The sequence below is a fragment of the Carassius auratus genome, unplaced genomic scaffold (assembly GCF_003368295.1).
Source record: "Carassius auratus strain Wakin unplaced genomic scaffold, ASM336829v1 scaf_tig00215565, whole genome shotgun sequence".
In the NCBI taxonomy this organism is placed as follows: Eukaryota; Metazoa; Chordata; class Actinopteri; order Cypriniformes; family Cyprinidae; genus Carassius; species Carassius auratus.
Genome location: NW_020528142.1, coordinates 1,500,597 through 1,515,247, shown reverse-complemented (window position 1 = coordinate 1,515,247; position 14,651 = coordinate 1,500,597). Strand labels below are relative to the sequence as shown.

Here is a 14,651-nt window from a genome sequence, read left to right as displayed (position 1 = left end):
CAGAATTTATAAATATATTTCTCTAAATGTACTGTACAAATATTGCCTTGTTATATATAACGTAGGTATTATTAATATCGTTACATTTAATGCAATCAATTAATTTTATGTTTACAGAATACACCTTTATAACACGTTTACAGTGTTTATAAGAGTAATTTCCAAAATAACAAACATAAGTAGCCAAATTAGAGCTATAAACATTGTTAATGACTTCAACGTATGAACACATTTGCGTTTAAAGATAAGGCAACGCTATTCAACGGCTCAAAAAGCTAAGAATCGCTCACCTCTTTACTCTGTGAGCTCGTGTTGGTGTAAAGACTGCTGTTTCACTGTGCTGTCCCACACATCGGAAAGCATCGCCCGACTGCGAGGATGTTTTCATATTAATGCGCAGCACACGTGGCTTATAACCGCAATATCTAAAGCTGAGGGCAATGAGAAGTCGCCCAAGAAGGAAAGAGAAAGATTCCGTAAACCTTTAGTAGGTGGGACGCGCGCGAGGGTTTTAATGAAAAGCTCGAGACGGTTTCAAATTGTAGCTCGTGCGCATTGCCACGGATAAAAACGTAGCGCTCGTCGTTGTTCTGCAACTATCGTACTCGGAAACGTTCCCTTCGTGTGTCTTCAAGAAAGGAGAGGGGATTACCGAGCAACATACATGTCTCAACATGCAAATAAACCTCTACTGTAAGTCTTTTCGTAGTATTGCTTACGCGCGTTGCGTCTCGCGTGACTGATACAAAACGCGCGCTCATCTGCTTATGTTTTGTCTTAGCTCTACTGGGTGTTGCAGAATTGACTTAATTACCGATAATATATGATTATTCTATAGAGTGTTCAGTTAATGTTTGCTTGATTACGTATGTCAGTTAAGAGCCAGTTAGTGTTGCTCTCGAGCCTGAGATTAATACGCGTAATAAGTCTGTGTTGCTCCGCTTCATTTGGGAGTGTTTGTTTATATGACGCGGCGACTCTGTCTTCCTTGCAGGTGAAAGTTTGTTGTCTTCTACAAGGGGAGATAAGGAGCTCGAGTCCACACACGGCAGACACGCGTATATCTAGCGCTGGATTGTGTCTCCTTCGCGTCTTCAAAATGAAGAGAAGGCAAAAGCGCGTTCTGCAGATGGCATTTATTTTCATGGTTGCTTTAATTTTTCTGCCAAACGTCGGCCTTTGGTCAATGTACAGAGAGAAGAGCCTTATGAAGTCGCATGAGCCAGGAGAGCAGGTGAGTAAAAACCTTTGACAGCTATGTGACTCTAGCATTTATAAGTTAAGTTACTGTCAATCAGATATGGTGCATGCAGCCTAGTCTAAGTAAATAACAAGCTTGGATAAGCTTTAACACACCTGGCCTAGTACTGTACAAAATGATATGCAGATTTTCTGTATTCATTCTTTCAGAAGGTTTATTTATCTTTTTTTAAGTCTATGTCAGACAAGCTATACTTGATATATCATTTGAAGTGCTGCAAGTCATATTAGTACTTCTCTCTGTACTATATGGGTAGCAGGCGGTGTTGATCTTTGAATAAAAGTTCTAAACTGTTGTAAAGAAGAATTTCTGTATCAGCATCAATGACTTAAAACGGATTTCAGTTTTTATTCTGCCGTCACATTTGTAATTGATTCTACTCATTATTTAAAGGGTTGGAAAATTGTCAATGTGTTTGGCCATTGCTATATTATTGGAAATGTTTAACTTGCACAGTTCCACTGTAATCAAAGTTTTGCTTTTTACACATCTGAGTGGTAATGTGCCCTGGAAAACTGACATCACATCTTCTTCAACTAACCCAACAGCACTTTGATTAAACTTTTACAATACAAAAATGCATCTTAAGCGCCTTGTTCAGTAGCTAATGAATAGTTAACAATATTGTGTGTTTGCCTCCCACAAGATTATGCATTTAGGAGCACTTATGAAGTCAGCTGTTTTGCCTTTAGGGAAACATAAATCAACAGTCAAAAATTAAAGAACATTTTCTTGCAAGGCGTGCAGAAATGAAAAGGATGAATCTCTCTCTCCTGCTAATATTCAATATTTATTGTTGATCTTCCGCTAATGCACTCAGAGAGAAGGAGAGAACAATTCAACCTCCTTAATGTCTGATCTTCAAGAGATTTGGGATTATAGCATCATTTTCATAGGATGAATTCCTTAATCACGTTTAGCTCTCAGAGAACAACATGGATAAGCTCATTTACTTTGCAACTGGCTGCTGCTTGCGATGAGAGTGCAATCAGTGATTCTCTCAGCCAGATGTCATTGTGGCATATTTAGTCCCCTGAAAACATCTTGCATGTGGAAAATCACTTTGGGTGGGTTGGCTACACTCACTTACGTACATCACTAGATGACACTTTCTTCTTCTCAACATTACAGAGCTAGCGTTCCCGTCTACTAAATTCCCTCTCTCCACGTCCTTATGTCTGCACCCCTCACCAGCTGCCGAGGGGTGCTGTTGGTTCATTTGATTCCGCCCTTGGGTACCTGCTTGTTTTTGGTTTCTGCAACTGTGATGTAGTTCTAGCGCTCAAGGGGGAAACGCTGAGTCTGTTTATTCTGTCTCGTAATTGCTCCTCTCTCATTTGTTTTGCCAGAGTTGCATGACTTTAGCCTTGGGCGAGCACAACTGCACAAATCCAGTCTCTTCATTAAAGTCAAATCAGTGAGCAGACACCACGTTGTGGACAGGGCCAAAAGTACCAAGGCACCTAATGCATAGAGCTGTCCTTTCACTGTCTGCTGACCTCCCTATTTATGATTTCCTCAAAGAGGCACCGTCCAGGCAAAACAACCCCGGGAATTATGTAGATGCTTTTATGCAGTTAAAGCCAATGTGACAGGTAGGCCTTCACCCGGAAACATATGGCAATGCATGCAATAGCGGACTCAATATGTAGACTCTGTCGTCTGAATATTTAATGTCGTATAACAAAGTAAATCAGGCCGGCTATTGATTCTCCAGCAGTTTTTAAGAGAATATGATTAGTGGATTGAGGAAAGAGGATGGGGAGGGCAGCGCAGAGATGAGAGCAGTCTGGAATCAGACTCAATCCCCTCATGTCACACACTTTCCGGACTCAAAAGGAGCTTGAGTTTACCAGCTCAATAGAAAGATCCCAGTGCCTGTTATTGTGCACCTGTCAGAGCGGGAGAGATAATTGACAGCAGAGATATTGTGTCAATAAGCCCACAAGAATCCCGGTGAATAAGCCCGCCTAGTGTGTCCTCTTTTATTATCCAATAGCAATTACCCATGATTGAATCAGCCCTCGGATCCCAAAAATCCCCCCCTCAGTGATGTTAAGCGAGGTTTAACAAAATAGCGATGGGAAGCATAGACTCCACGCACTGGGTCCCTTTCTTCTGGGAAGACGTGTGTTGAGTTCTGTCCCTCCTTCCCCGTCAAAATCTCGGCTTTCTGTCCTTTGGGAGACAATCATATTGAATTAGCTGTGGCGGCCCACTCCTGGCGCGGGTAAACAGCATCTGTGTACTTTGGTGGGTGGTGCTCACAGCGCCAGTGCTACGAGATGGACGTGTGCTGATAAGCGTGTGTCAGGACTGATAACCTTCCCTCAGCTCCTAACAAGAGCCCACCGTTGAGCATGACATTGCCCAGGAGCATTATGAAAAGGCTGTCTATGCAATCCTATCTCGCCGTGCCACTGCTCTTCAGTGTGTTGACAACAACAGGGCGTGCAACTCTGTCACCGATAGCAAGGTGGATAACGAGAGCTTCATAGTTGTTAACTACCTGGGGTGGAAGCACGGCGGAGATGAAGGGCAAGGTGACCTCATACTCTTTAAGCTTCCCTGGATCAAGTTTTGAAGCTGACCATGTTTATGTCATTCCAGACGAAGGCATATTATTGTCGCTTTCCATTTGCCAGCAAAGTGACAAGGGGAAGAGAGATGTTGTAATTGCAATTACCCTCAGTGTCATACTAGAGAGATACATTATGGTAATGTACATGTCAAGCTGATGGTGAGAGCATGGGTGAAGAGTGCATGATTTGAACTGAATTGTGGTCTGGGACATGCTGAAAGATCACACAAATAGTATTGTAGAGAGGATAGAATCACCAGAGGATGAACACTGCATAGATCTTGTCAGGAAGCATTATAAGCATTCCTTGATGAGCAGCATCGTTCGGTGTGACACAAGGGCAAGGTTAAATTTGAAAATGCAATGGGTTTGATGATATACAAGAAAATGGCCACCATTTTGGCCAGAGGAGGAATGAGTGTTTTTCTCCTCATAATTTCCATTTCGGCTGAATATAAATTAAATGCTGCTGTCATGAGCGAGGGGATCTTAATCAGCCAAGTGATCAGTACCAGGAGAGATGATGTAATTGAATATTCCACCTGGCATTGATAGTGTCCAGGTTTCCAAACCTCATAGACCATATATCCTTTCTCCACCATCCCATGGCATTCTGTTATCGAAAGTCATCAGCGTCACATTGTTTCCTTATAATTGCGTTCTTCCCAGAAAAAGGGTAAAGATAATTGGATTTCTTTGTGTACGAAGAAAAATATCTTTGATGCTCGGCTATTTTTACTTTGGTTAATGTGGACTACATTTTCGGAAGATTTAGACTTGGCCTAGACTCGAACTTGAATGACCAGGGTTACTTTTCCCAAAAGCATCGTAAGCCAAAGTAAACCGTAGATCCATTGCCTCAGTGGCCATAATGCTCCATAAAAAATATGGTTTTAGACTTGGAGTTGAGGTGAATTTATGTCCAAATTCGGTCATGTCCAGAATCAAATTTTACAACACTGTTGCACAAACACTCTTTCCTTAATACACACACTTTGCCTTCATGTTAAACATTTTGCTCCCTTTCATTACCACCTGCAGATGCACTTGATGGCCTGTGCCCCTAATATGAACAGCACCATGACCCTCTCGAGAAAGAGACAATTTCAACTTGATTACTATGATGTGCCACATGAGGTGAGGATGGAGCAATGTCTTAGACCGTTCACTTTGGCTCCCAAGAGTAATGCGCATTTCATATTGAGCGGTAGCAATATAGCAGAGCAGGGTAATATAAAACCACTTACTCTCAGGCTCACAAAACAAAGGGACATGGACCTTTCCAGTCTTGTGTGTTTGGCACCTCCATTAAGATAATAACACTATTACAAGAGATTGAAAGCCTCTGAAGAGCTCTTTTTTTCTCTCTTGGTTTTTAGCTATAAGAGTGACGTACACACACACACTGAGAGTGACGTACAAACACACACACACACACACACACACACACACACACACACACACACAAACACACACACACACACACACACACACACACACACACACACACACACACACACACACACACATTTATAATAGCCATTACCATGTGTATAATTTTTAGGTGTAGGCCTACACTGATTAGAATGAATTAAACTAATGTACATTTCCATAGTTTATGAAAAAGTGTCTACCTGCTGCAAAATAGCTCCTTTTCATTGATTAAGTGAACAGTTTGTAATATATATATATATATATATATATATATATATATATATATATAGCATTATCTGACATATGTTCAAACTTTTTCATTGTACTGTTTTAAAACAATGCAGATCCAAATGCTGAATCTATATAGTGTGGCAGATTATATTCATAATTACAATATGTATCACACAAATCTAGGTTGCTTACAGTATTATTAACAAAAACTTTAAAACAGAAACTATAGCTCATACTTACCAGGGCAAAAAGGCCTGATCGGTTGGTACAGTATGTACTTAATTTATAATGTTCCAAAACTAATTGTAATAAGAATGATAATATTTAATACTACCTTTCACACCACACAGACTAAGCTGCTTAAAATAATTCACAAAAAAAATAAGCATGCATATTAAACAGGCATCTTGATGGTAGTAAGTGAGATTACAGGTAAACATAATAGCTATAAAAGTATTATGGATCATTATGTATGTCAGTGCTGTTATACGTTGTGTAAGTGTCTGTATGCAGCAGTGTGTTAATCTTCTCTTTATTTGTCCTGAGGTGATCTGGGAGCTCTTTGTGTTGAATTATGGCCATTTGAACTGGCAGATTTCACTGACTCCTCCACCCGAGTGATTGTTATCTAAGGAAAGTGAGGTCTGTTATATTTTATGGCTCCTCTCTGAGCGTGTGGAGATTTATGGCATTAAAATCTGCCGTGTAAGGTGATATTGGTCATTGGTCAAAAAAATAAAATAAAATAAAAATTACAGTGAAATTGGGCAGCCCGTTTAATGTGGCTAATGCACAATTTGGAATCAGCTTTTGATATTTTTTCCACCATTGGATGGTTTATTTGAGCCATCTATCAGCTGACCAGAGAATAAATGTTGAAGACTTGCTGGCATGCATTGTAATTTACCATAATTGTTGAAAACTGTGGACACTATTGAAAAAGTTTTGAGGAGTTACAGAAATTTAGAGCATAGTTATTCATTAATGCTTTGCCAGGAAAACCTGGCATTTGGCTGCAGATCTTCTTTAAAAACAGGAAGCAGTCAGTTACATTTACAGATAGATAATTAAAGAAGCTTTTCGTATCCTCATTGAAAAAGCAGGACTCAAGGTTATATCATATTTTAAATGATTTGTATTCTTTCTGTTTATTCATCATCCAAGCTTCAGCCCCAGATTCAAGGTTAAGGTGTAAAAGGTCATGTGAAGCAATGCAGTTCTTCTATTGTTAGAAGCGATGATTTACAATCGATCTCATCTCTTTGCATTTAATCGACTTACATGCTCTCTTGAGCTTTCATTTTTGTGGAGTAATAATATCACTCCTATGTTTTCTCACCATATAATCAGAGTTCAACTGATTCTTAACTGCAGTGTCTCACACTGTCTCTGTAACATTTCTTTGATGATTCACTATATAAAATTAAAATTACAATTGCTTGTTACTGTCAATGTGACTTTGAAGAAAAGTTGAGTAAGGTTACAGCAGAATAAATATAATAAACTGTGGGAAACTGTTCAGTTTTTCTAAGAGTAATTGATATTTCCAGATCTTATTTCAACAGTGAGACTATTGAAAGTCATTTCATGAACTCCAGCGAATGTTTTACCCTCTTTCCATTTCAAATGAACTTGATTAGTATCTTTTAATATTGCGAGAAATCCTCCAGGCTTGTTAGAGGGTCTCAAAAAATGCATTTTCAAATTCATTTATTCTCCTTTCAAAAATGAGCTATTTCTCCTCTCTCCTTTTGTCTCTCTCTTTTCCCACTTTAATTTATTGCACACGGACTGAAAATAAAAAGTCAGCTGAGTTCACTAACAAGATAGACCTTCATGCTTATTAGGATTTTTTGAGTCATTTTGAAACATTATCCAATTTAATTAATGCCCCACAGAACATCTTTGATCTCTTAATGGGTAAAATAGGCACTGACTTTGATGAATGTTTGCTAGGTGTTGTCAGTGAATCTTTATTAGAGGCTGGAGGTGTCTTTCCCTTATGCTAGATGCTGAATTCATCAAGGATGAACCTATGTTCAGCAGCCATACTGCACAGCCAGACAGATGATAGAACTAGCAAGGGAACAGCTTGAGACCAATCACACCACTGTAGGGAAAACCGAGACAGATATTAGTCTGTAAAGTTGGGAGAAACTTGCTGCCCACAGTGCCAATCTATCTTGAGGTAAGGCCAATGTATGTGCCGCAGAGGAATGGATGGGGGTGCTGAGGGAGGAGAAAAGAGGGAAAGAGCAAACAGCTATTAGTGGCATCAGCACCCTTAGAAACTTGCACTGACCTGAGGTCTTATACATGTGTGCCTGATTTTTCGATGTGGGTAGTTTGTTTGTCCACTCCTACTAATTTACATGAGATATATATTATTTTACTTCATATGTAGTACCTTGGTTTTAATTTTTAATCATTGGATGACAATTAGAATGAAGAACAGGACCCAGTATAAACTTCCCAAGTTCCTCTGCATGTGATGGATTATCAACATTATTTCAAGACTTAAAAAGTCCTAATTTGCCTTTCCACAAATCAAGGCCTTAAATCAAATCAAAACAGAAAGTCTTAAATTCATAAAGTCTTGACATTCAGTCCCCCAAAAATTAAAAAATCCTCCTGAGTAGTTTTGTGTTGTTCTAAAGGTCAAAGACTAGACATACTATGTTGATGTATTAAAAAAAAGAAAGTGTATACTCTGCCTGTGTCAAAATAAAGTTGAAAAATTTTCACATTCAGTTTAAAAGGTCAGAAAATATATATATTCTGACATGTACTTAATAAAATGTATTGAAGAAAAAAATGGTCATACTAAATTTAATAATATTTTAGATTACTAATTAGATTTTGAGGGCTGCACTGTGATCCTTAAATGTCATCAACTGATTTCTAATATAAACTTGTTACACTGAATGACATTTTAGTGGGTGCCTTGTGTAAAGCATGGGAAAAATGTATGATAATGTATGAGGAAAAAATAAAATTAAACAGTACTAATACTAATACATTTCTTTTTAAATATATGTGAATCAGAAAGTAATGGTGGATGTTGGATGTTGTATCGATAGTGACTGTTTACTAGTGTTGGGCGATATGGTCATTTTTCAAATCGTCATATCGTCAGCCCATGAGATCGACGATACACCATATTATCGTGCATGGGTGGGGCAAGAGAGACTCTCTGTTCTTGTCATAGCATAACTATTTGGTGTTTTAAACCACGCAGGTGTGCGAGAGAGAGCCTATGGAATATCAATGGAAAAATATACTTTCAAACATACTGATAAACGAACTTTAAATATAAAAATACTGTATTTAAAACAGCTAGTTGTATATAGTCAGATGGAACTGTCATATCGCACGTCCTGTGAAAAATTTGCCGCTTCTATGCACAGAAGTTATCAGTCTAAATGTCAACGGTGAAAATCAATAGAAGATTTCATTTAAAGCTCAACAGTTTGACACTAATATTGGACATAAACGAACACGTTGATTTCTGAAATAAGTTTACAGGCCTACCATTTTTGTCAGAAATATGATTTACCATATTTTTCAGACTATAAGTCGCACCTGAGTATAAGTCGCATCAGTCCAAAAATACGTCATGATGAGGAAAAAAGCATATATAAGTCGCACTGGACTATAAGTCGCATTTATTTAGAACCAAGAGAAAACATTACCGTCTACAGTAGCGAGAGGGCGCTCTATGTCTTCAGTGTAGACTACAGGAGAACTGAGCAGCATAGAGCGCCCTCTCGCGGCTGTAGACGGTAATGTTTTCTATTGGATCATTTCTCTTGGTTCATTTATCTCAGTTCATGTCAAATTAATTTTGATAAATAAGTCGCACCTGACTATAAGTTGCAAGACCAGCAAAACTATGAAAAAAAGTGTGACTTATAGTCCGGAAAATACGTAATGACGGTCATCACTGAATAAAAAGTGCTGAAATGCTCAATCTTGAAGTCCATTATTATTGTCAATTTTTTTTTATTTTCACAGTATTTGTTTATTAATGTTTTTAATATATAATAATATAAATCAATATTATTTATTTAATTGCATTTATTTTTTTATACTTTAATCATATAAATTATATTAATTAAGAATATTATTAATATTTGAACATGGAATAACCACCTTGCAGGAGCCATTGTTGTCATGTGACAAGAAAATCGTAAAACATAAGACCCTCATCATAAAATATGTTTGAAATAATTGCTATTTATAAAATCAAAGTAGCGTAAATGATTTTAAACTGTATAGAGCCAACATGAATTCAAATATTCCATTTCTGAGGATGCGTTCACATGTTTTCTACTAGAATGTTAAAAGATGGTTTGAAACATGAGGGTGAGAAAATTATGACTATTTTCTTTTTTGGGTTAAATAACCCTTAAACACATTACAGTTGTTTGGCTCATTTCTTGTAACCTCCACCCTCAGCTCTTCCTGGAGCGAGCTTCAGGTGTTCTGCCATCGCTGCATCCACTTCACAGCATCTGAAGGGAAGAAAATATATTTATTTTTACATTAAATAAAATAAAACATTTAAGATAAATGACAACCTATTTTCAAAATATCTTTATGGTCTACAGCAGTGGTCCCCAACCTTTTTAGCGCCAAGGACCGGTTTAATGAGAGAAAATATTTCCACAGACCGGGCTTTAAGGTGTGATGGATAAATACAACAAAATAAAATGATACAACTGGCATAAAAACTGTGTATTCTTATGCAACTTTATTAGCAGCGTCCTCATAACATCACGCCAACAACATAAGTACACCACAATATGTCAAATACATTGCTGTTGCCATTTTAAGTCATACTTATTTTATCTTAGATTGCAGTTAACAGTCTGACTATCTGGGATCAGTGTTGGGTGTGTTGCTGTGACTGCATAACTGTCTTGAAGCCGCACGCAGCACCAGCAATTGATCCTTTTGAAAACGTGGCTTTGTGTTACTCAAATTACACTTCAGCTCTCTATCGATCGGAATGCTGGCTGCAGCCTTTGCGTCGCCTAGTGTTGTTATTAAGCTAATTTATCCTTGGAATCACAGAGTAGAAAGTTGAATTAAGTGTGCAGTACAGTTAAATTTCCTTTACTCAGTAGATTATTCATAAATATTTAGCCACAGAATCTCTGTGCAGGTCTTCATCTGCAGTGCTGCTAACTGTTCATTATGTAGAAATAAAGCACAGCAGACACATGCATCAAAGCCCTCGTTGACATCTGGCTGTTCTCACAAGCTCTCCGGGTCATTAGAAGACAAGCTCCTTCTCTCCTTAGGCTGCTGTTCTTTGCTTTCCTGTTATTTATGACATCACGCAAACTCATAAAGTCCATCCTAATTACATTTCACTCTTTAGATTAATGCCTGATCTCAGCCAGGTGCATCTGCCAAGTTTACCTTTTTCCCACACGACTGATGGATGTTTCTGTGGCTCCTTGAGATTCCCTGTAGCCTCTGGACGGAGGTTTATTTGTCAAAGAATTGGAGCAGGCGCAAACACCCTCATTCGGCCTTCAAAACACGTCTGGACCTACTTGAAAACAATTTCTTGACTGTAGCCAAAGTGATTTGTCTCACCTTTTTGTCCTGAATTAATTTCCTTTCACTCTGTTCTCCTGCGATGATCATTGTCTGTTTCTGTGTCTGTTCAAAGTACTAGTAGTTGCCTTTCTTTTAACTCTGCGCTCAGAGGACATTACTCTTGCCGTTCATGCCACTGCTAATGTAGGATCATTACTTTAAAGAGAGATTTCAATGGCCCTCACCTTAAAGGTTACATTTAAATGGTGTTGTTAAACTCTGCAGGGGTGAAAAAACGTGATGACGCTTTGAGTGAGTACCATCTCTCAATCGTACAAGGCCTCTTATAGCAATAATGGTGACATGAGCTAATGATTACTTGATGAAAGTATTTAATGTTCACCTGATGTAACCTCTCAGTCCATGTATTGCTTTAGAAATATTGCAGATCCCCCCAGTGCCCAGCGCCACACACACACACACTTCCAGGCCTTGTACATTGTGGTTGTTGCTTTGATGTTGCAGCTTTATTGATATAAATCTTTGTTGTTGCTCTCAGTTCAGCTCCAAGCTAATATGGAATACAACTTTATTGGCCTTATGTTTTATCCTCGCCTGTAAAATCATTGGAATGTGACCTAATGAATAGAAACTATGAATAATAAATAAAAGACAATAAAAACCCCATTTACAAGGCTGTACACTACTCTTGAGCGGAGAAGAAAGATTTGAGATGCTTATCAAGTTTGTAGTTGTTGTAGTTTGATGTTTTTGTATGTCAGAGGCCGTGATTGGCTGGTGTAGGACCATCCTGAAGTTTGCGATTTTATATGTACTATCTTTGCTTGTGAGCTTTCTGGTCACAGTTGTTTTTGAGTTAGTAACTTGAGCTGTAAATGTCATGTGATGCCGGTGTTTGTGCATAAAGCATTGTTCTGAAAGGTTTTTTGTTTTTGTTTTTTTCCTAGACCATGAAATTTACATTACTAATGTATTTAAACAATGGCAGCTAAAATGTAAGCAAACACTTTTTGAAATGTTCAAATGTTAAAAGTTTTTTAGGTTAATCAAATGTTGAATTAATACAATAAATGGGTTTATTTCACTGTATTTAATCAATGAGATTAAGTAATGAGATTAATTAAATATGTTCACTTGCGTCACATTTATTTAGTAATTTTCTTGATTTTACTTTATTTGTTTCTTTGTATTTTGTACTTATATTTGTCTGTTATGGTTTTCATTTTGTTAGGTTTAGGGTAGGAGTGGGGTAATGAAATCAAAATATCATGATGATAATAATAAAACAGAACTATATATAACTTATTCAGTATATGAAATGTGTCAAATCTGTAATGATTAGTTTAGGAATAAATTTGCACTATTAACTAGTTGCTTATTAGCTTGCATACTACTAACATATTGACTGTTTATTAATACTTTTAAAGCATTTATTAATGTTTTATTCTACACGACCATCTTTGAGATCCCTTAATCTTACACAACGCCTAAATTAAAGAACAACCTTACTAACTATTAATAAGCAGCAAATCAGAATTTATTAAGAGGTTATAGTTAATAGTTAGTTTCTAGTGAGAATTGGTCCCAAACTAAAGTGGGATCATTGTATGATATGTAGACTTAAACAGATCTGAGCTAAGCTAACATGCAGTACATCTAGCTTCCATTGCATGTGTAGAAAACTTCATTTACCGTGATTGAATCAAAAATGGAAATAAAGCAAAATAGCTAAGAACAAAAGTAGCAATGTAGTCATCAGATGCCATTTTCATTAAAATAAAGCTTCTTATTAACCAAACTCCATGCATGTGAGAGTAAAGTGCATGCCCGTTACATACAAATAAAATGCTAAAAATAAAATTGAATGGATTTCTGTTATTCATGTTAACAATCATAATAATTATATAATAAGACATTAATTTGATCTGGAATCAAGAATCACGCAATCTTGATAACTGTAATCTATTATAACATAAAAAATATACATGTGTTTCTTAGAGAGAAAAAAAAATGTCCAGTTGATCTACTGTAGTTATAGCATCTACCATTAGGGGCTAGTGGTACCATGCTAACAGCCAAACCTAGTCTGCTGGTTTTTACCTCAAAAATCCTCCTTAAATGGTTTGTTGTTCTTTTCAGATTTATTCAGATGAACATTTGCCCCATAGAAATAAATATGCGGTTAGCCTATATACATTTTGCCCATGTTTGCACAATATCAGCTTACTGTGCATCGTGGGAGTTGACAGCAGGGTACAGTGTGTGCTGTTTGCCCGTGATGGGCACTGACGGAGGTGGACAACGTCCTCTCAGAGCTTTTCACATTGATCTGTAAAAACACTGTTTCTACCTACACTGATCAGACCATATCATTGCTGAAAAGCTTTTGATGCCTAGTGGTTTCTTGTTTAATCTCACAAACACTCCTGTCCATGAGATCTCGAATCTAAAACTATAATAAAGTCAAACCATGACAGCCTTCTCATCATCCTTCCAAAAAACAAATCAGGACAATAACAGCAGTGATGCGTTCCTGACATCCTTTCCTTAAATCAGAACGACACCACCAGCACTTGATGCAATCCTCTCTGCCGAGTCTGACAGCCACTTTGTGACTGATTTGTTTACATGTGTTATTGTTTCTCTTCTTCTGTGTGATGTTATTTGCGTTGCATTGTGTTCTCCAAATTTCCAGGCAGTCTCTGAAAGAGACACCACAGCAAACACAGGCGAGTCTCCAGTACATTGAATGCCTCGTTCAAGACCGCTGTCATCTCCCTGATGTCTCATGTCAGATGACAGATGATCAGTTACAGCAAGCTTGCGTGGGCTTAAACACAGGAACTTTTGTGGTTGGTTAAGAGACGTCAGACCCCTAATGAGTACCTCTGCTGTGTGTGTGTTTGTTTCGCTTGACTAACTGGTGCATCACTTTTCAAGCATACAGTCGGCTTTATGTTACCCTGTTCATGAAAGGCTTTATTGAATCCTCGCATGAATAAGATGTTTTAGGTAAGATACTTTTCTTATTTTCACCTTTGAGAAGTTTTGCGCCCTGAATAAGGCGTTTACTGAAGTTTTTCATAACTTCTGCCGCTTCTCATCACATGTCTCTTGTTCTTTTGCCCAGATTCACAAAGCAAGAAACTGAAATTGTGTGGATGACAATCAGAGACCCAGAGCAGCGCACCTCCTTAGAAGCGCACATCACTGGGAATGACAATTGAGATAGATTTTGCAGAAAAGCCTCATTTGGCTGCTCCTTTGTGAACCACAAGATACCAATCACTGACATTCAAAGATGAGATTGGCACAGCTGTCTCTTTGTGGTGACACGGCCCTCTGTGTGTCGCTGTATGATTGACAGCTCCCCAGCTCTGTTGTCTCCAGGTCTGCAGAGAATCGCCCAGCACCAGAACTCAAACTAGAAACTGTAGCCACTTTTTAGGGTGTTGAATTATACAACAAGCCAACCCTATACTGAACATGAAGGCAATGTTGTGTTTTTAAAAAATATATTCTTTTTCTCAGGAAAACTAAACAATATGCACCCTTTGTTTGTTTCATAATTCT

At 37.9% G+C, this 14,651-nt stretch overlaps 1 protein-coding gene across 1 annotated transcript in view; it reads left to right on the top strand.

Moving 5' to 3' along the window:
• Positions 1–295: 295 nt before the first annotated feature.
• galntl6 (polypeptide N-acetylgalactosaminyltransferase like 6) overlaps positions 296–14,651 on the top strand; it is a 192,109-nt gene continuing 177,753 nt past the window's right edge. The window contains exons 1-2 of the mRNA XM_026260582.1: positions 296–693; positions 995–1,234. Coding sequence (XP_026116367.1) covers positions 1,100–1,234 — 135 coding nt within the window. The 5' untranslated portion in view covers positions 296–693; positions 995–1,099. The remainder of the gene's footprint in view (positions 694–994; positions 1,235–14,651) is intronic.